This window comes from Ambystoma mexicanum, chromosome 10 (genome assembly GCF_040938575.1).
Source record: "Ambystoma mexicanum isolate Mex_15411 chromosome 10, UKY_AmexF1_1, whole genome shotgun sequence".
Classification (NCBI taxonomy): domain Eukaryota; kingdom Metazoa; phylum Chordata; class Amphibia; order Caudata; family Ambystomatidae; genus Ambystoma; species Ambystoma mexicanum.
In genome coordinates this window covers 961200564-961223500 of record NC_090932.1, presented here as the reverse complement: position 1 = coordinate 961223500, position 22937 = coordinate 961200564, and the positions used below count along the sequence as shown (strand labels likewise).

The following is a 22937-nucleotide window of genomic DNA, read 5'->3' as shown; positions in this document are numbered from 1 at the left end:
GTTAGGTTTGCTATTTCCAACATCTCTGCGTCCGATACTTCGGTATCGGCGCTCTGTTTTCTTTTCTGTTGTAGTGTGAAAAAGGCTTTAAGCGGGCGTGAAAGTAACGGATTTGGCATCCCTTTTTTGTTTAATTTTCTCGCTTTTTGATCCCCCAGAGTGGTATTTTTTTGCGCTCGTATTTTCGCTGTTTTTTTTGCTCCTTGAGGCCCAGATTTTACTATGGTGTTTACTTTGCCTCGTTTTTTTCTTTTAGGACAAGAGCCCATTTTTAGCTGTTCCCCATCTGTTTCTTTATTGGAGTCATCCGGCTCGCCCTCAAAGGAGTTTTCACTCTCAGAGACTTCATTATCCGAATCCGTGTCTTTATCATGATCGGGTGTTCTCACACAGTCACTGGCTTCCCTTGAGAGCTTTGCAATCTTAGCCTGGTTTTCCCCCAGGCTTTGCACCGTTTTTTCGGTGTCCTGCTCCAATGCGTGGAGCTGGGCTCGAATGGCTATCCCATTAGGCATGGAGTTTTCCTTTAGTGAAACTAAGGGTAGTTTAGTCGCCCTTATTCCTTCCACTACAAGACTTATTTCCCCCTCCTCACTGGGTTTGCTGTGACTTGCTGTTTCGCTTTTTTCTGATTTGTCCGGTATTTTTTCTTGGAGCGCTATCCCCCTTGTCCCTTCTGGGTCACCATTGGCAGTAGTAGCGTTACTCACTCCCGTCCGTCTCACCTCTTTAGATGAGACTGGATTGGAGGGGGGAGGTGTTGCAAGGCACTCACTTTTTTCATCAGGTTGCGCGTCTTTCAGGTCTTTCTCTCCACCGTGACTCAACTGGCTGTATGGATCCTGCTGGTCTGTCTCTTCCGCCACACCGGGCTCCTCTCCGAGCCCACACCTTGGACTCAGGTCAACGTCCCATGAGCTGAGGACGGCCGCCGACCGCGACGCCCGGATACTCGAGAGCTGATTTTCTGCTCTTGTTGTTGGCGGCGGCGGCAACGGCAGCAGCAGCAGCAGGGGAACCGCCACCCCGACAAGCTCCCCCACTTGTCCTTGTGGGTCAGGTATAGTCGTCATTCCTGCTTTGGTATTCTCTGGCGTCTCGGGCGCCATGGCTGCGTCTTGAGTATTCTTCAGTGCCTTGCATAAGGCAGGAGTTCTGCTGCTTCGTGTGTAACAATTCTAGAATCGATAGAGGCACCGTTTGGGAGGCCCCCAGCCCAGGAGTCGAATCGGACTTGCTCCTCCTCCACCTCATATCGGGGTTGGATTTCCCCTCCGGGTATGTCGATTTTTTCGGGTGCGACTCTTTCAGGAGTGTTTTGGGGCTTTTGAATACTTTAGAGGTTTTCAAAGGACATGCTTCTGGACGTACCTCTGGCTCCATTTGGCTTTGGCTTCGCGTCCGCAGCGGACTGCAGTAGACTGGCTCACACCTCAGGCTCACAGCTCACGCTCACCGCTCTGCGGTGTATCTCAGTAGAAATAGACACTTCCTGCTGGTTTAGCACAACGATGTGGATAGCTGCAGTAGACTGGCTCACACCTCAGGCTCACAGCTCCGTGGTGGAGACTATGAAGACTGGAGGGGGGGGGGGCATCTGTACTCCTGCCCTCTATATGGCAGAGTAGAAGCACAGAGCACCCCAGCCGAGGTTCTCTATATGGTAGCTATGGACGAGGAACCAAGGCTTAAGATCTCAGAAGGTGATACAGGCTGGTTCTTAAGTACAGTGTAGTCCCCCAACACCCAGACAAAGGAATGTCCACACCCAATGTTATGGGCTAACAGTTCTTTATATAAGAATAAGGTTCAAAATCTATAATTAAAAACACACTTTGTACTTTTGCAAATCTAATATGGCAAATATATACAATGTCTATGTGGTACCATTCTTAACTACTGACTCCTTTAAAATGCACCAACTGCTGACAGTCTCTAATGGCATACAAATCAAACAGTAATGTGTATCACCATGGAACATAGGAAGGAAGACAAGTAAGGTTAAACAATGCCAGAATGGTTCTCTTGTGACTAAGACACAGTTGTGTGTGAGGATCCCCCCCCCACCCCCAACCTGGGCAACCTGTAATAAAGTGTATTAACAAGCCCAGTCAATTTATTTTTAAATAGTCTCGTTTCCTGGTCAAAAATGTGCCACTAGCCCAATGTACCAGAGTTTAGCAGCGTGTCTTCCAAATGTACAGAGTCCCTTTAATTAGGTTATCTCGCACTGTCAGCGGTATGTGGCATTCACCCTGAAGCATCCCAGTGTTACATTCACTCTCACTGGGCTTACCAGTCTTCAATGGCAGCTTCGGCGTTCCTCGCTTCTCATCTTCTTTTCTCTCGGCCAGCTGACGGAGTGCATCCCGTTAGCCACTTGGTTCCCATTTTGCCTGCCTATGTTTTTGGCAGCACCGGCTGCCCGTGGCAACAGTGCAGCAAACTCCTCTCGGCTCTAATCCTCTGCACGCCCTTCTCATCAGCCTCCGTGCTGGGTCCTGCAGTCTGCTCGCCTCCAGTGTCCCAAACAGCATCAGAACAAGTTGGATTCAGCAGCAGTCTCCATCTCTCTCTCTCCACCTGTGTCAGCTTTAAATGTCCTGGCATTGGTTAGCATTTTCCAGAGACTCGACCACAGCGTTGGCTTACTGGTTTTGGTCATCCTCATTTATTTCATCCCTCTTCCTTGTCTCAGTACTATACAAGGGGAGGGATAAATGTTCTTGGCCATGAAGACCCAGGAATTTGCCATCTACATCACAGAAAGCCATACAGAAATGTTGCAAAGGTACATGGGTGTTATTAAGAAGTACAGCTGAAGGATTGTTCGGATTCAGTATTCTTCCGTCTCCCTGGAGTTTTCCTGATCTGCCTGGTCCTCCCACGGATAGCCATCCCCAGGGTCAGTGTCAGGTAGCTTCTGCCTTTCCCTAGCCATGTAAGAGAAGCTGCCCTCCAGGGAATCAGTGATGATGTTGCTAGATTCGTCACAGTTACCAATTGCAATAAAACACTCAAGGCTTTTATTGCCCCCCCCCTAGAACACTGCTACCTCACAAGGGTGAAACGTCACGTTTTCTCGCAACCCACTTGCTGAATGCTCTTTTTCATCCTCATCTTGCTCAGATCTAGCTAAAACTAGAATGTATTTGGCTTCTTCCAGCACTGTGGTGTAAAAATGGAGGGTGCTCTACTGAACAAACGTAAACGATTGTAATCAAACTATTTATGAACCTTCTTAATAAATGGTCTTGTTTCTTTCAGTCTGGCTAGGGTCAATTAGACAAGGTTTAGGGAGATGTGTCCTTGCCCTTCAAATGCAAAACATGGATGCTGCCTATGCTACTTTGCAGCATCTCCTTCGCCTTGAAGAAGCAAATCCTTGTTATCACATGGTGGGTCAGAACCAATTAGACTACCGGGTCCATTACTCTGGTGCGATTGTTCAAGAGGAAATTCTCCACACTGATTAGAGTCAATTTCCTCATACACTTAGACAATCCTCATTGTTCTCTCCATTTACAAAGTCTGGAATTCCATGACCATGTTTGTTATTTCATATGGATACATATTTTGCATCCTTTGGTCGTTAGCAACTGTAACTGAACATGCAGAGGCATTTGATATGAGGAACTAGTTTTGCCTTCAGACTGCGTTAAGACACGGATACTACACCATCGTTATGGACCACATAAATTGTACACTTTAGATCAATTTCCATTGTGCAACAGCAGACAGTTTGAGAAGTTCAAGTCACCCATTGTGCACACAGTATAATCATTTGCCTGAGTTGGGGGAAAACTCCTGTGTTTTTTCCTGGCTTCAAAGATTCTGTAACAAATCCCTGATGTTAGGACTCCTCAACCTTTTTAGTATGTGTATGCCCAAATGTTTCACTGATTTTTGAAAAATAAGCATTTGACAACACATGTTCGAGTAGAACCAACATTTCAGAAATCTGGTATTTGACAGTTTGTAAAAATGTATTTATGGCAGGCATCTTTCTGAACCATAAAAAAAAAACTAGTATACTTTAAAAAAATGCTGCCCGTTAGCTATGATTATGTGCTCAATAACATCGATTTTGAAAGAGGATGTGTATGAGAAGTGAGGACCTACTCTATATACAACCATTTATAAATTGCTTCACTACGGTAGTGCGCTCACAAGTTTGTAAATATGGCTATTAACAGAGCAGGATATGCATAAGCCAATACAATTAGGACATTCTGGAGCAAACAGGCCGATAGCAGTCAAAGAAGAACTATTGAACACGTGGATGAGGCAGATCACGAGGTGAGGAGCGAATGAATGGGGTGACACAGAACTTGTAAGGCTAGAGGGCCAATAATAGTAATCCCACTATTCCTACTCACATGTGGAGGCCAATTAAGCATACATTACCCACCCTGCCACCTTTGTTATCACTACCCGATTACTTTGCACTCACACTTGATAATGAATGGCCGCGTTACTTAACTATGACTTTTTCCACCTTCTGAGACAATGTGTGACCCTGCCTGGATACCAAAGTGACAATCTTAGCTTATTCCCAGGCCTACAGATAGACCGTGATGAATAGGCCTTGGTGAATAGGGTGCATCTCATCATCCAGGCATGGATGGCCACACACGGTCTATGCCTGAATGATGAAAAAACGGAACTCATCATCCTGGGCACCCACACTAACCTAAAAAAACTAGGAAAGGCCTACTCCTCCTTCATCATAGACAGTAATCTTATTAAGGTAGCCAAGGAGGTAAAAACTGTAGGTTTTTACCTCGACTCCACCCTATCTCTGACCAAACAAGTCAACGCCCTGGCCTCTGCTACATCCTACACCTGTAAGCTGATCAGATCGGGCAAACCCTTTCTTTCAGATGATAATTGCATTAGCCTGACTAGAGCCCTGATCATATCTAGGCTCGATTATTGCAACGCACTCTACATTGGTGCTAACAAATCGATCATCCAATAAATTCAAATTCTTCAAAATAACGCTCTAAGAGCAGCCCTGGGCGTCCCGAAAAAGATCACATATCTCAGCGATTAGGAGCCAAAACAATTGGCTCTCCACACACAACAAGATTCACTCATTCTAGCGGGGGACAAGGGGACGCTGATAGAAGAGGCGGGTTCCCTGGGACTAAAAATAGCAGAGGAGGGTATCAAGTACCTTGGGGTGACACTCACACACAAGGTGGACAGGCTTTTTGCGAGAAACTACCCACAGCTGCTGGCTAAAGTGAAGAAAGATCTAGATAGGTGGAATCCGCTAAGGGTCTCCTGGTGGGGCAGGATACAGTCCGTGAAAATGAACATACTCCCCCGGGTGTTATATTATTTCCATGCCCTCCCAATAGCAGTCCCAAACTCCTCCTTTAAAGCTCTGTCAAAGGCTATCTCTGCCTACGTGTGGAACAGGAAACCACCACGAGTGGCCAGAGCCATCCTTACAGCCCCAACCAAGGCAGGCAGAATGGCACTTCCACACTTCAGGAGATATTATCTAGCAGCACAACTTTGGGTCCTGAAAGAGTGGCTGGGGGATGGTCAAAGATCAACCTGGGTTACACAAGATAGGGAGGTTGCCAGGACCCCCCCCTGGAGGACCTACTGTGGAAGCAAAAACAGCATAGGCATCCAAACCTATGCATAAGCAAGGTCATGAAAACCACCTTAGAAGCCTGGGATGAACAAACCAAGAGGGGAATAATGACCACCACACTGGCCCTCTTCACGCCCATAAATCAAAATCCACAATTCCCTCTGGGTCTTGATCCAGGGGCATTTGAAAAATGGGAAGCCGCAGGTTGCAGGAAAATAGGGGAAATTATCCAAAACAAAGAAATAAGATCATTTATGGACTGCAAAAAAATGTGGCACCTCACAGAAGCGGATAGATACAGATATGAACAAATCAAACACTGGATCACCACACCAGAGATCTTTCAGTGTGCCTCCAGGGATCTAACACCTTTTGAAAAATTCCTAATCGCCAATCCAGGAGACAAGAAATTGGTGTCCACACTACCAATTTATCAACACACAAGACGAAGAAATCAAATGGACATACATGAAAAGATGGGAAAGCGCACTGGGGGAAGAGATTTCCAGACAGCAATGGACAGAGCTGTGGGAGGGAATCCCAAAACTCACCCGGGCAGTGCAAACCAGAGAAATGTGGCTTAAAATAATTACTCAATGGCATTACACTCCAGAGAGGCTCAAAACAATGTACCCGTCAACGTCAGATCGCTGTTGGAGGGGATGCCGATCATCCGGCTCATGGAGACACATTTGGTGGGACTGTCAGGGTGTCAAGGGCTTCTGGAGGGAAGTGCAAGCTGAAATATCGAAAATGTTCCCAGAGGCCGACCAAATGGGGGAGCGGGTATGGTTGTGCGACTTTAAGGACTCACAGGCCAAGAAACTACATAAAGCACATTGGAGAAGCCTCATGGGTCTAATCATTGCGGCATGGGCAACGATTGCCCAAAACTGGAAAAAACAAGATCCGCCACTAGTATTCACCTGGTTGCAGAAGGTGTGGTCGCAAATGACGATGGAAAAGATTACGCACAACCTGCAGGACCAAAAGAACTCCTTCATGAAGCAATGGGGTGGGGGGGGGGGGGGGGGGGTTTAGAATACTTGAAGTCGGACTATATGGAACAATGATGCCCACACAATATTAAAATTTCGGACTTATATAGCACGTAAACTTTCTTGATGTGGATCGTAATGTGGAGAGACTCTTCTGGGGGGGGTGGGAGGGAGGATGCTTATGATGGTTAAATGTGTTGTTGGCTTAGGATATGAAATTAATAAAAATATGTTTAAAAAAAAAAACCAAAAAAAAAAACCTGACACATTAGGCACTGAATAATGCTGCCCCTAGTTACCTCATCAGTAGATTTCACAGACAAACCTCCACCAGACCCACAAGACTTACCAATACCAACTGCATCACCATACCCAGATTTAGGCTATCCAGAGTCGGGGGCAACAGCTTTCAAGTCAAAGCCGCCCATCTATGGAACTCGCTACCTCACCACAGACTAATCTACATCAACTGGCTTAAGTCGAACAACACCCAATAGCCCACCTTTATCCTTAGCCATGCTCTCACTCTGGCACCACTGCTGTATATAGACGTACCATCTGCTAATAATTTTGCTATACATTTGTCGCATACTTGCTGTATATTCTGTCAATAATAGCCACCACTGATGTATATTATACTCGTTGTATATTTTTGCTAAACTGTAATCTTCTGATCTGTACATATTGCATATCCGCCACCCGTTTCATACTGCCCTGCCTATTTTGTAACCTGTCAATCAAGCTTCGGATTACCTGTACTGTTGTGCCCCGATACCTCTGGGTCTGGTGCGCATTATAAATGAATAAACTAAACTAAACTGTAAATCAGCCTCTTTTACTCGAACCAACTGAGCACTACAGATACACCATGGGAAGGAACCCTATTGATCAGAAAAGAACATTTTATGTAATTGCATCTTTTAAGGTGCATTAATTATTAGGTATAAATATTAACCAATATCAGTTTCAGAAAGTTAGAATAGCATAACAAAATAAAAAATTAAAAAAAAGAACTAGCCCCATTAGAAAATCAGAATTTTTGTTAATGCCTAAACAAATTGTTTCTCGACTTCATAAAAAAGAATAAACACATACGCACGCCTGCTCACTACTGACAGCGATCTACATAAGCCATTCTAAGCTTGCCAAGAAGCCTCTCCTGCAATCTTGATTGCCCAAGGAGTACTGCAGTGCCCTTTAGATACCAAGAGTATTTGGACATTAGGAAGTGACCCTAATAAGCAAACAATAGTTTAGGCTAACAAATGGGTAAAACTCGCATAATCAACACTTCCTTCCCCCTTTTAAAAAAGTGCAGGCACCTTACTTTTTTCTCCGCTCACTGTCTTTCAAAAAATGAAGGCATACCAAAATTGTTGAGGAAGGAAAAAGGCCATACCATGCTGCATGGGAAATGTAAGCTCAGACCTGTGCCTAGCAATGTCCTTTGGATGCGGTATTTGATAAGGGGACAGCTGGCATCTGCTGCTGCCCATTACTTCTCCATCACGTTCCCTCCTGAAGCACTTGAAAAAGACACAACACATACCCCCTGTGGAGGGGTTCCCATCCACAGGGGGCATATTGTTTTTTCAAGTTGCTTCCAAGGATCCTGGCTTCCCAGTGATACTGCCGAATTCAGTCTGAATACTCATGGGACCACTGTTCACCTGTTCCAGCACCTCAAGATCCACTAACCCACAATATTCATGGCTGGTGCGGCATGAGGCGGTTTTCAGCAGCTCTCTAGGCTAACGAGGAGCTTGGAGTCACTAGGGCCTCGTGGGCAATATAGATAAATAAGAAGGACCAACCTTCACCATGCCCCGCTCATTTTAACAGCCATTATTGCATTAGGGGCACTATCACATGTATACCCCAGCCCTTAGAAGTGCTGCCTTTCTTCAGGTTGTAGTGGTGCCAATACACTCTGCAGTATAGGGATGACGAACACTAAACAGGAAGAGTTACTCACTGTAGTGACTTACTGTACTCCAAGGCCCTAGTCCCCTTTCCTCCATACCTGCGGGACACCCCAGTACCTGGGACGGGACAGGACATGAGCCCCTTGCAGCACCATACAAATAGAATTGTCCCACTTCCATGTCACCGGTCTGAGCGCATGCGCGGCCACAGGCCTCGCCTCCCCAAGCCCCGCCCCTCAGTCCTCATCAACCAGCCTAGGTAGGGCTGTAACTGATGAGCAAATTTTAAGGGGTAAGGAAGGAGGGCATATAGAGGAATGGGTACTATGAACTAGGAGTACAGTAGTCACTATGGTGAGTAACTTTTCTTTACTCCTACGTCCAGTCCCCTTTTCTCCATACTTGTGGGAGATTCACTAGCACTTATCTCCCAGGGGACGGAATGGCCTATTTGTGATATTAGCTGAAGAGATTCTTCATGATCGCCTGACTGAATTGAGCATCTTCTCTCAAACTCATGTGCAGACAGTGTAAGCAAAAGGCAGACGGAAAGGCCCAAGTTGCCGCTTTTATGATAGTGTCCCAGGGAACATGCTTCTGAAAAGCAACCAAGGCTGCTCGTCTCCTGATGAGGTGGACGTGCAGACCCTACGGGTGCGACCGCTTCTGTAGAGAAAAGCTTTCCAGAATTGCTGCCATGATCCATCTGGCAATAGTCACTTTCAAAGCTGAAGAGCCCTTATTCACCCCTCTGAACGTGACAAAGACCTGAGGCGTTTTTCGTGAATACTCTGCTGCTATCCAGGTAGAATTTCAAGGCCCTCCGGAAATCCAAAGAGTGTAGGACTCTTCAAGACTTGGAGGCTGGGTTTGGAAAAAGATACCGGGAGGCAAATCTCCTGGTAAATGTGAAATTCTGTCACTATTGCCCAAAATGCTTTTAGAAATATTTCTAATCAGTTCCACCCCAGGTACCTTGCCCCATGCCAAGCTGATTTCAAACCACTGCCCTGGAAATGCCCTCTGAAGGCTATTTTAGAAACAAGCAACACTTCACTCTTCCCTTCCCCCAAGTCCCTTTCTAGCCTGAGAATTTACTTAAATCAGAGTATTTCCAGCCAAGGTGCAAGTGACACCTCTGGGCGAGTTAGAATAACACGCACAGCGTCAGCTTAAGTCAGGACTTTTCACAGACTCCCCTAGCGCGAGCCCTTGAATGAGTGGTTTGTTTTAGATAGATGCCAACACATTCCAATGGTGGGTTGAGGGAGGAGGAGAAGAAAACAGCCCCGCCGAAAACCCCTTCCCACCTTGATGTCATGATGCCTACTCCCGGGAAGCCAGTTCAGGACCAGCGTCCCCGAAAGCAGACATGTCCCCAGGGAGGGACCCAGCAACCCCTTATAGGGGCTCTTTGGACATTGTCCTGGCGCCTTTGGCGCCAGGCTCATAGAAGGCATCAGTCCTGGCACCATAGGCGCCAGGCTCATTATGGGAGTGCTTGGATGGACTTACCTGATGCAGACCTCCTTGAGGTCTGAAAGGGACTATTTTACCTATGGGACTATTTTACCACTCGGGCGTGGCTGAGGAAGAATACTTACCTGGAACTACTTTGGGGGCTATTCAAACCACGCCCAGACAGCAGCTCACGCTTCGCGTTGTTCTGCATCTAGCAGCTGGACGCTCACCGTGTCTGCTCCTGCATCCTGGCTCCAGCCACGCCCGCCTGCAACCTGGAACACCTGAAAAGGAAGGAAAGGAGAGAAAGGTGAATAATTGAACTTTACCTACCTCAATCCGGAGTCCGGAACCATCACTTCGACGATCCTGAGAAAAGACATTTTTAGAAGCGCATCGCATCGCTCGCTGCAGCGCCGCGTTCCACTCACCTTCACGAGGCGCCCTCAGGCTCTTCAGCGACCATTGGCACCATCCGTCGCCTTTCAGCGCCTAAGGAGAAAAAGAGACAAAACAAAGGTGAGCGAAGGAACAGATTGAGGAAGGCCTGATTCTTCCACCTTAAGACTTACCTGATTATTGTTGGGACAATCTTTCCTCACCTCGGGTCGGCGCCGCTTCTTTGGCACTTCCGTACCCTGGCCCCTAAGGGGAAAAAGACACACGCATTAGTGGGTGAAAGCAAGATCACTAAGGGAACCATCCATCAAAAAGACTCACCAGAGTTTACCTTCGGCGAATCCATTCCTCAACGCAGATTCTTCATCCTGCATCTGAAATAGAGAAAAGAACAACGGACAATTAAGGCTTGAACTTTTGCAACTGAATACTTACGGCCTCATATCGGAAAAGTCAAGCGGAGTTGAATACTCACCAAACCCGAGATCCAGTGAAGTAACTGGAAATCAACGCGCCCCTGCATCGGAAGCAGGATGGAGAGCTTGTCCTTTCAGGCTCTAAGGTGAGACTCTACGGGGAATCGCGGAGGGGGTTAGAGGAGTGTGAGAGGGTGAAGGAGAGGGGGGGAATCCGACACATTATCCAGCAGACAATTAATCCCCTTTTGCATCTACAGAAGGATTCTTCTACGGGCCAGACAGGCGAGGTTTGGGGGTCCGGTCCAGACCGTCTTCCGAGTCCTGCGCATCACCTTAGAAGAGGTCATAGCAGTCCAGAACAGGTCGGCGCCTCCGTGGGAATCAGGTGAGCGTTACACTTGAGCCCTTTGATGTGAATGGTTAGTTGTCCACAAATGGAATGCTTTTCAAAGAGTACAAAGTGGAGGTTATCCCCAAAAACCTCTCCACAGACCATAATAAAACTTGTCCGTAATTTGAACAGCCAGTGTTATCCTTACTGGGTTTTGGAATAAGGCAAGTCCGCAATGTGTTAATAAATTCTGGACAGAATCAAACCATTAAACCGCTGGGTTGCTGCAAAGATGCAAGGGTTGTCGAAAACCGCTGAAAGAATTCATCAGGAAACCCATCCATGCCTTGCAAGTTTCCGAGCCTTCGTCAGCCTAACTTACTCACTTCACCTACTCCGGTGAAACTGCCAAACTCAGCATTTCTATCTCTTTCCTAGTAAACAATATAAAGATCAGTCCTGCAAAAAATGCAACATACAATTATGCTCGAGGCCAAACCTCTGCCCTGTACAGTCCCTCATATAACTCCTTAAACAGATGGATGCGACTGGCAATCAATGTTACCACCTTAGCTGTATTTGCATCTGCAAGATCAATCACTTTGATTTAGACCATTTTTAAAAACTAGTTTTAGCTAGCCATTACCCTTCCCTTTCCTCATGCTCCTGTAAAATGAGCAAATAAAATAAAGCTGCCACCCAGGAGGTCTATCGAGTTCTCCAGGCCTTGCAGCCTTGGCACTCATAAATGCAACCAAATCACTATCATCCTGTATCAATGTGAAATTCCCTTGCTCAGGATCCAGATTGGTCTCTAAGCTCTTAGCCTTTCTCTCCACTCGCACTTTCGTCCGATTTGAAGGCTAGACAATCATTTTATCTCAAAACTGCCTTTAGCGTGTCCCAGATACACTCATTTGATTTTCTCCCCTCATTGTCACTTAAAAAAAGACCTCTTTCCTAAACTATGTGCAAAACATCTCCCTGAAGAGTGAGACATTAAAGGGGTAGTTCACTCAATGTTTTTGTTGTTTAAAAAGATGGGCCATAATCAAAAAAATATATAAAACATTGTTTTTTTAAAAAGGTTCCAATGTAATGTTTTTGGGAAATGAGGCTCAAAGTTTTGATATGGGGGCATGTCATTTTGTGAAGTGAAGCAGCCTTCTCCGTTTATGTTAAGCTCTGCTCTCGCTGCACTAATCAAGCAAAAGCCCCCCACTCGGAGCGTTTGCTTACTGCTGCCAGGGAGCAGAGCTTAAGACGAAGAGAGGAGGCAACTAAAGTATTCATAATTGCCTGGACTTTCTTTTCATGTTTCCTGTGCTCACCTGTGTCCTGTGTCCTGTGTCCAGGGGAGCACAGAAAACAAAATGAAAGGCACTGCTACTATAAATACTTCGCCGGCCGCCAGCTGAGTCTTAAAAATTGAAGTGACTTGCTTTTAAAATTTCCCAAGCACAGCTATGCAGCGGTGAGAGCGGGGCAGCCGGAGGGTCTCTCCTTTCTCTGGTCCTGCACCCAGACTACTCGAGCAGTTCAGCTCAGGTCTTCGCTCTCTTTCTCTGGTTTGACTTTCTTTGCAGTAGTTCCGAAGTATGGAAGTGTTGTGGGGCTCGCCTCCACCTGGCCCCTGGTTATCCACCCTTCTCTTCTGCCTGCCAGTTGCAGATGGTTTCGGGTCCTCACGGGACCTGCTGCCGCGTACCGGTCAGCAGTCTTCTCCCCACGCCAGGCCGGACATTCACTTCTCCTAGGAGGATCTCCCTTTAGGTTCCTCCCGTGAGGGAGTCTCCAGCTTCCCTCAGTTCTCTGCACTCGTCAGCGTTCAAGGGTTCCCCCTCTCTCCGGTAGGCATACTGGTCCACAGCCACTTCTCTTACAGCACTACAATCCTGCTCCTTGCTCCTCGAGGCAGGGTTTGACAACACTTCCTGGTTTCCCTCCTCTATTTCAACGACTGTTGGACCAATAGGAAGTCAATAACCACTAGACTTTTCAATGTGGTTCACATAGATCATTTTCATGATTCCGCACTTCTCCCTCTTCACAGTACTGATCTTGTGGTGCTCTTGCGAGTCAATGGAGTTTTTTGTCACAGTACTGCGAAAGGGATCTTCATTTAGGTAATTACTATTCTTCCTCATTCCAGTACTTTCTAAGGGAATGGTAGGGTTACAATAACTTATGACTCTAGCATGGAAGAGTTTGTTAGTGTTGGAGGAAGGGGGTCAGGTGATTTCCGGGACACCGCATTCTCTTCAAATAGTCGTACCTAGATAGTGGGGTTTCCCTCCTGAAGAGATCCATCCTCCCACCGAGTCCCACCCGTAGGGGGACTATCGGGTAGCGGCCTCACCGCCCTGGCCTCATGGGAAGGGGCTCCCCCAGGGGAGAAGAGACAGCATCTGAAGATTTGTCCGCCGATCAAGACCTTTCCTTATTGGCATCTGGTCCCTTATCAATGACCCAAAATCCTTCTGCGTTCATATTTGGAACATAGATCTCCTAAGCATGTGCATATAGAACGGTGTAGATAAGATTTTGAAGAGGAGTATTTCAATCTATATTTTTTAAAGTTGGGAGTAAACTGTTTTGTTTTGTTTTTTTGTTTAGTGAGTAAATAATGAAGTCCCATTCCCAATGGGAGTATTTTATAAGAATAAAAATATGTTTGAACTGTCAAATATTTCTGTACTAGATATTTCTTTGAACCTAGGTATTCATGCACTTTAAGAGATACATTTTTACCTCTTCAAATCAGGCAGATAATAGTAGATTGTGTACTGTTCTGCTGGTTCAACCTCATCCTTGCAGCCGTTTGTGTGTGTGAGTGCTTGAGGGGCATGGTTTTAATGTGTTTGTTTCCTATTTATTGTTGAGAGTATTTTCGCTCCCAATTTTATTTGGGGTGTATTTGCCTTTTATTTTAGGGAGTAAAAGTGGCTGACACACCCCTTATTAGTACCTTATAATCTTGCCCACCCTACCAAGAGTGCCACAGATTTTCGGACATCGTATTTACACCCCTGGTTTTGGCTGCACTAAAGGTGGATAGCGCAAAGAAAAACCTTTCATTTAGGATATATATATATATATTGAGCGAATGAGTGTATAAGAACGGATGAACCTATAAGGGCGAACAAGCGCATAGAGCGGACCAACGTATTGAGCAAATGAGTGCGCTGAGCGCATGTGCGCACAGAGCAAATGAGTGCGCTGAGCGACTGAGTGCGCGAAGCGGTTAAGCGCATGGAGCGGATGGATGCGCGGAACAGATGGGTGCCCTTAGGGAATGTGTGCGTGGAGCTGACGTGTACCGACAGGTGTGTCGTGCGGACGGGTATATGGAGCAGACGGATATGTGGAGCAGGCGAGTGCGTAGAGAGAGTGTGTGGAGCGCACGAATGCGTCGAGATGACGTATGTACGTATAGCTGTCGTATGAGTGTGGAGCGGACGTACATTGTAAAACGGAATTATGTGTGTAGAGCGGACGTGGGTGTGTGCAGTGCGGACGTGAGTATGTATAGAGCGGACGTAGGTATGCGAGCAGAACAGATGTATGTGTGTCTAAAGCGGACGTGTGTTGTGTGTTGTGTAGAGCGGACGTGTGTGTGTGTAGAGCGGACGTCTGTGTGTGTAGAGCGGACGTCTGTGTGTGTAGAGCAGATGTGTGTGTGTGTGTAGAGCAGATGTATGTGTGCGTTGAGCAGACTTATGTGTGTGGGTGTAGAGCGGACGTGGATGTGTGTAAAGCAGACATAGATGTCTGTAGAGCGTGACGTATGTGTATGTAGAACGGACATGGATGTGTATGTAGCACGGACGTGCATGTGTAGAGCAGACGTGTGTGCATGTGTGGAGCAGACGTCTATGTATAGAGCGGACGTGTATGCACGTGTAGAACGAACGTGTGTACATGTGTAGAGCGAACTTACGTGTGTACAGAACGGACGTGTGTGTGTTTAGAATGGATGTGTGCGTGTGTATAGAGCGGACGTGTGCGTGTAGAGCGGACGTGTGCGTGTAGAGCGGACATGCAGGCGTAGAGCGCACATGGATGTGTGTCTGTAGATCGGAAGTGTGTGTATGTATGTGTCTGGAGCAGACGTATGTATGTGTAGTACAGACGTGTCCATGTGTGGAGCAGACGTATGTGTGTATATAGAGCAGATGTATAGATGTAGGTGTAGAGCGGACATGGGTGTGTGTAAAGCGAACCGGAGTGTGTGTAAAGTGAACAGGAGTGTGTAGTGCGGACGTATGTATATGTAGAACGGACGTGTATGTGTAAGTAGCGCGGACGGGTGTGCGTGTGTAGAGCAGACATGTCTGTATGTGTAGAGCAAACATGTGTATGTATAGAGCGGACATCTGTGTGTATAGAGCGGACGTTTGAGTGTGTATAGAGCGGACGTGTATGTGTAGAACAGACGTATGTATGTGTAGAGCGGACGCGCGTATAGGTGTTTGTGTATAGAGCTGACGTGGAACAGACATGCACGCGTGTGTGTGTAGAGCAGACGTGTGTGTGTGTGTATGTAGAGCAGGCACCTGTGTATAGATCAGAAGTATGTGTGCGCAGACCAGACGAAGTACCAGCTAGTAGAGCCGGTGATTCCTTAGTGCAGTTGAATGCATGATCGAACGAACGCATGAGCGACGAATTAGGAAGTATGTAGATATAATCCGATCTCATACGCATCATATCACATCACCACGCTTACTCTCTTCTTTTACACCATCACCCAACTAGAACACAGCGATACTATGACACCATGCGGTATAGCTGTTCTCATACCAACATCTTCCTCATACTACACATCACTCTAACTAAACACTGCTGGTTACACCCTCCAGCCGGCGTTCTCCTCAGGCCTAACGCAGCCACAATCGATCTGGATAATCCGGCCAGAACGAACACATACTCCTCAACCCTCAACCACCACACCTAATGCTAAGAAGCTGCCTCCACATGAATGCTACACCTGCAGCACACATATACGGTGCGCACACGCATCTTTGACTCCTTTATACTCTCTCTACTGACTTGAACTTCGGTTCCCGAGGGCGTTCAACCTACTAGCGCCTTGAGACTATACCAATGGTACATAAGGCGCTATATAAATGCAAAGTAACGTAACATAACATAACATATAGTCCCGGTTCTTCTTCTGAAAATGTGTTGCTTGCAAAAAAGGTGCTATCAACCTTCTCTCAACATTTTTCATCTTCTGGGAACTATATACACCATGGCCGTTCCAGGACAACAAAAGGATTACCCATTTCTCGTCATGGAATCTGTACTTACTGACAGCACAGGCAGTACTCTAGTGACACAAACACAGCCAAACTAAGCACCCACACTTGCACCTTCAAGAAGCCCAACTGACCCCCAACAGTTTTCATAGGAAGTAAAACCTACCTGCCACCACCATGCAACCCATTACCACAGAGCATGAACCCCAACATAGGACACAAGGAAAAGAAACCGGATGAAAACAGAACAGGTTATTTACTAGAGGCAGATCTAATAGTCATCCAATACACAAATAAATACGTCTGCTGTCACCTGATAACACCCACGTGAGGTGCCTTTCTCGGATAGGTATCCCCAGGTTAAAAGTAATGCTCTGCGGAAGAAATTGGCTGCCATATTGGAAGGGCAAAAAGGGGAATGCGGCAGGGATCATGCCGTCTATAAAGTGCAAGGTGCTGTAAACTGTTCCGAACAGACCTTAATTCTCATGGATAAAGAGCTTACAAAAATCATATCAAAGATGCAAATTTATTGGACTCCACAAAACAGATGATTATGCCAGCCAATTAATCTCATCATTGAGTCCTGTCATATGAGCGTTAGCCATGAAAATTAGCTTCTGTTCCCATTACGCCAAGATGATGCAAGATTTTGAACCATGCACTTGGAGTAATATAGTCAGAAATAAATAATTTTCTGTGTGTTGGGCCTCTGCCTAATGGGTCACCAAGGGTGCATTAAGAATACCAGAAGCACCATCCAAAAGCCACCAGGAAAACAAGCAGCCTCGGCCACTGTCTGCTGCCTCACAATCAGAGCTTGTAAATAAAACCTTGCTGGAGAAAGATTAGGGGTTTGAAGGAGTTTTTAGAGCCTATAATCTGTGTAACCCAGACCTTGGGGATTAGACAGGTACAGATTGGTTCCTAGTCAGGTGAACACTGCAGGCAACGGCAGGGGGGGAATGGGAGAGAAAACCAACAGGGCCACATTATGAGAGGAGAGGCAGAGAGTGGGTTGCAGGGGGTGAAATCAGGAGATGTGAAGGTGTATGAGAGACCAGGCAGAGGACGGATAGAGAAGAAGTGCTGGAAAATGAGTGGCAGAATTGGAGCAGAGGTCAGGTGAGATATTGGTGAGAGATAGTAGTGTGTGTAGTGTAGCGTGAGAAGGAGGCTTGTACAAAAGGTGAGTGATAGAAAAAGAGTTAGAGAGAGAGAAGTGTAGGGTGTAATAAAGAGAAACATTAGAGATAAAGAGAAAGAGAAAAGGAGAGAAAGAGAGAGAAAAAGGAGAGATGGAGAAAGAGAAAGGGAAAAAGAGAAAGGGGAGAGATAAAGAGAAAGAGAAAATGGATAAAGAGAAAAAGGAGTGATAAAGAGAAAAGGGAGAGATAGAGAGATGGAGATAGAGATCACAGTATCTGCCCCTATTCCTAAGAGGGGTTTTCCTGCCTCAACTAAACTAATTTGATTATCAGGAGGTCTGTCAAAGTAAAGGTGTCCACGGTCCTGCGTCAAGAAAACCTTACTTCTGTCCCTTACACTAGAAACTAAAGAATAAGGAGGTACTGTTCTAGTCCCAGGAGAATGGCTCCTTTCCCCTGGGGTATGATTGCAATTCCACACAAGGCTTCCTTGGTGAGCTAGGAGAATGCCTCCCTTTTTCCGACGTCCAGTCTCAGATTGTCACCTGGGGGAAGGGAGTCATTCCCCCAGACAAAGTTCCAAACAATGTCTTCTTGGTGGGCCAGGAAAATGCCTCCTTCTCCTGGCGTCCAGTTTCAGATCGCCCAGGGGAAATAATCCCTTCCCCAGGGCACAAATGTTCAAAATAATACGTTCTCAATAGGCTAGGAGTACTCCGTCTCAGCCTCCCTTCCCCAGGCCTGTTGGACCTTACTCCCAGTCCTAGTTAGCAGGAGAATGACTCCCTTTACCTGGTAATTTCAAAAAAGTCTCTTACAACGAGTGAGGGTGTGGGGGGAGGGAAGGACTCCCTTACCCTGGTTTTCACTTGATTAGGCTTTACACCTACAACACCCAACTCTGAGTGATTGGAGGGCCCACAAGCCTGGCTCCTCTTCTTTGGTTTGGTCCAATTGGTTCACTTCCCTGCCAATCGTATTACTCTCTTGGTTTGGGTCCCAGACCATAGCTTCTCTTCTTCTTTGACTTGGCCCACATGGTTCACTTCTCTGCCAAATACTACCACGAGGAAGATGGTTTGTATCACTCTCTTGGTTTGGGTCCCAAACCCTGATTTCTCCCTCTGTGGGTTTATCCCCACCACTGTTGTGAGGGATCCACCCTCTCAAGTTCTCTTTATGGTACCTGGTGTCCTCAACCCTTCCCTGGTGATAAACTGGCTTTGTTTCACCAATGAAATAAGGAGGAGAAGGTTTGTACGCTGTCTGCCCCTGCCATGTCACCCAACCGTTAAGGTTGCAAAGGGGCCTAGGGACAACTGCATGTGCCCTCTTGGAAAGCTGCCCTGTGTCCCTTCCGGGTCTCCTGTGCTGCCCTTTAACTTGTTGAGGGTTTTAACACATTGCTGGGACTTACTGGGATGGGGGGGGGTTCTGTTCGACTTCTCCTGTGTCTTACTTTCCGTCTGCCTCCTGCTTTCCTTCCTCCTCTCGACGCTACTGGGCACTGGCCTGCTCTTACAGACCTCCCGATCATCAGCCGCGGTAGACTGCCGGTGTCCTTGGTGTTCTCTCCCTCAGGATCAGCGACGTAGGTTTGTATCGCCCGCGTTCGGTGCGCTGCACTCCTGCCATCCTCTGTGACTGTCCAAGACAAGGCGTTTAGTCCATTGTCAGTTTGTATACAATGTTGCCAGCATCGTTGCCTGGGCCCATTGTACAAGTCCTTCTTCACTTTCACTAGTTTCATCCTTCTCGCTCTGCAGGGTCAACTCGTCTCAATACTTGGATTACCTAGATTCTGGATGCACTTCTTCATCCAAGTACTTTCCAGAACCTTAAGGTATTTTGCCTTATAACAGTACATAGGTTTACTGCCTACAAAGAGGCAACTAGAGGAAGGAGAGGTTTAGTATGTGGAGGTGTGACATTCTCACAAGGGATGTACCCTAGATGGTTGTCCTTCTCCCTGGGGGGGGCAGAGGAGGGAAAGAGTCCCCCCCCCACAAGATCCTCCCGCATTATACCACACCAAGGGGGACTACTGGGTAGCAGTCCCACCTCTATGGCATCATGGGAAAGGTCTCCCCCCCTCGGGTAGAAGTGGCGATAGTCACATTTCTTTGATAGCAAAGGAGGCCATATTCATGAGACCAAAACCATAATATTGCCGATCCAGCAGAAGGTGAAACGTTCATGGTCCATGTGTAGGAAATACATTGGATTCAACAATCTCACCAACAAACAAATATGCTCTCTCCCAAATGACTATTTCCGAAAACAAAATTCCCATTAATTTCCTAGCACTCACTTTAGGTTGAAAGAAATGGTTCACAATCAGAGATTTTTCTCATTGGCACAATCCTTTGATCACCAAGCCTCTTTATGTACGGTCCAACGAAACTTGATGTACTCTGTGGGTTAGGCATCCTACATAATGTGTAGAACTTTCAAAATTTCAATTTGATTTTTCAGTTAAATCTAGGGTGGTCCGCTGCATGTAATTTTCTTCTACATGCAGAGCAAGGCTTTTACTCGAAGTGCTCATCAGCAAATCATACTTCTTCTGGAAATTGAACAAAATATGACATGGAAAAGAAAGAAAGAAACAAAGAAACAAAGAAACAAAGAAAGAACCCCCCCTTGGAAAAAAACAAAGCCAATAGTACATACCAAAACAGACCCAATTCTTAGTTGGTAAGAAATCAAACTGCAGTAGTCCCTCTATATATACTCTATGTTCTAGTCTGACATAAATATCAATCGAGCAAGTTAATTAGTACTGGACCAGGGGACACACATGCCTAATTAGGTCATGTTCTGATCTAGGTTTCATATAGCCAACCCGCTACCATCTTCATGGCCTATTGATGCTTTCAGCAACAGGCTAAGAGTCCAGATGAGATCACTACAAGACTAAGCTCCCTTCATTGATTAACAACCAAGCAAAGAGTGAGCTTTATACTCCTGTACACCACTCACAGAGCATACTGGGAGAGGACACCCATCGTATCTAAATTATCAGAGTTCAAGAACACTACCAGAAACCGCAGGTCACACTCCTCCAGCTGGCTCTGCCCAGCAAAAAACAAGACAGTGTGGGTTGGTGAAAGGATGGTTATTCCTAAACTGAAATTATGGAGACAACTGCCTACCAAGACTACTGGCAGACCACCTCAAGTTCAGGAAGACCAAATTAACCATATTTTTCCTCGAAGCCTGCTCACACCACTAAAGAAGTAGGACTATACAAATGAACAAAACTGTATTAGGTCTGCATGCCGGCTGTCAAAGGTCACTGTGCATTATGCCATAGGGAATAAACTGAGTGTTTAGGGGCGAGGAGAAGACGTTGCATACCACAATTATGTTGCCAGTGAGCAAGAAGACTAGGGGCAGCAGTAGCAGGACCAGAAAGAAGATGCATGTGCGGGGGATGGGGCGGGTGAATCAGAATAGGATGAGCTGGAGGGTTGTGGGGACAGGAGAAGAGGAATGGTGGAAAGGGTGTGGGGGGTATGCAGGTAATTCCACCAATCACAAAAGAAAGAAGGCAGAGCCCACAATGACACAGGATAGACAGTGTTTCACAGGATAGCGTTCAGGGGGTGGGGGAAAGCCCATCAGAATGAGAAGGTGATGGCAACATGCTACCCGCATTCAACAGTGATAAATTAGGGACAGGCAGCATGAGCGGTTCGGGAGGGGTGTGGAGCTGGCAATTAAACCAAGATCCTCAAAATCATATGCTAAGCTATAGAATGCAACCAAAAGGTGTATTGGTAGCAGAAGCATACCTGACTGTCCTACATAATATAATGTTGCTTTACTGACTCCACCCCCCCCTCGCCCCTCTTTTCACATATATAGCATGCTCCTAAAGTGGCACCTCTGAAAATAAGTTCATGGGGAGAAGGTGGTCCAAGCAAGTATGTAACCTTTATTTTCTGAGTTAACTGCAAGTACATGTGGGAGTGTTGTGAAACTCTGTGGAGCTAATAAACGGAATGCAGAGATTTGCTTAAAGATATTTTTAGATCCCCTGCTTGTGCAAAGGGGACCAAAACAAACACAAAGTAGTCTGTGAAACTTAGCCGAATGGTTTTGAAATCAAATTTGAGAAGTTTCTCAACATAGCAATTATGTGAACCTTTGTGTACAGTTGCAAAACCAAAGTAAAGTTCATAAGAAATGAGATTCCCACCATTCTCAACTTGGAAAGTGCCATTGCATGCAAGTCTGATAGGAATTTTTGGCCATTCTAAATTATGTTCCGGCACTCAATCTGTAATGTACCTGAAAGTACATTATATCAGAAATCACATTACAGATTTGCTATTGATATACTATTAAACAGTGTTAGACACATTTTTAATGTTTCCAGTAAATTCAAAACCATATATTTGGAAAAAAGTGTCACTAATCTCAACTTCAATTGTTTGCGTTAAACAATGAACATAAAGCACTTGAAGCCGGACAAAAAGAAATCGGAGTACATAGATGTTCCGATGAAACACACGATTTAAACAAATGGGACATGCACAATGGAATAATTTAATTAACTATTTAAGAAGCTATAACATACTTGCACCACCAAGGGCCCAACCACCACCATGGATGTAGACGATGCCTCGCTTCAGCACACCAACGCGCTTCACAGGCTCAAAGATTCTTACTTGCACACCATCAAACACAGTGTCCGTGACAGTCAGCTTATCAGTAGACGCTGCATCCTGCTTGTCAAAATAGGTAGAAATAAAATACAGGACTCTCAGGTGATGGCCAAGTCCGAAATAGTGGGCCATATTGCTCTGTTAAAGAAAGAAACGGATATTTCTCAACAAATAGGACATCAACAGGAAATTAAAGGAGACAAATGACAACAAAGAAACACAACGGACTATACATTGACAGGTAGTCGAACCCTTTTAACTCTGCCCACCCCACCTGTACCTTTATATTATGTGAAGTAGAAATTAATAACTGGAAAAAAAATCCTAAAGGGGGAACAGTCAAGCACAAAAAAACGACCCCTAATGCCACCCTGATCTGAATAAACATGCTTTTATTGGCAGGTCTTTCATTTTTAAATTGTACGCTATTGAATCATTTCCATACCAGTTCCAGCCCCCCATTCCCCTGCAACCCTGAAACCAATTCTGGACTTGCATCGAGCGTTCCAATCTCCAACACACTATCATTTGAGGCATCCTGAAACAGAAGTAAGAAATTCCCTCGCCTCATTTGCAAGCCAATGGCAATGGCCCCTTCACCAGAGCTCCAATTACCGGCCCTAGAATAACCTTCCGTGCAAATGCCAGATGCAACCCAGTGATGTACCTCTACACTTACCTAATAACCGGAATTTGTATAAATTTGGGCAC

At 46.0% G+C, this 22937-nt stretch overlaps 1 protein-coding gene across 1 annotated transcript in view; it reads right to left on the bottom strand.

Annotated features, from left to right (window-relative positions):
- Positions 1-22937, bottom strand: part of NCEH1 (neutral cholesterol ester hydrolase 1) — a 384956-nt gene that overhangs the window by 215679 nt on the left and 146340 nt on the right. Inside the window, exon 2 of the mRNA XM_069618733.1 lies at positions 22139-22364. Within this exon, the coding sequence (XP_069474834.1) occupies positions 22139-22364 (226 nt within the window). The remainder of the gene's footprint in view (positions 1-22138; positions 22365-22937) is intronic.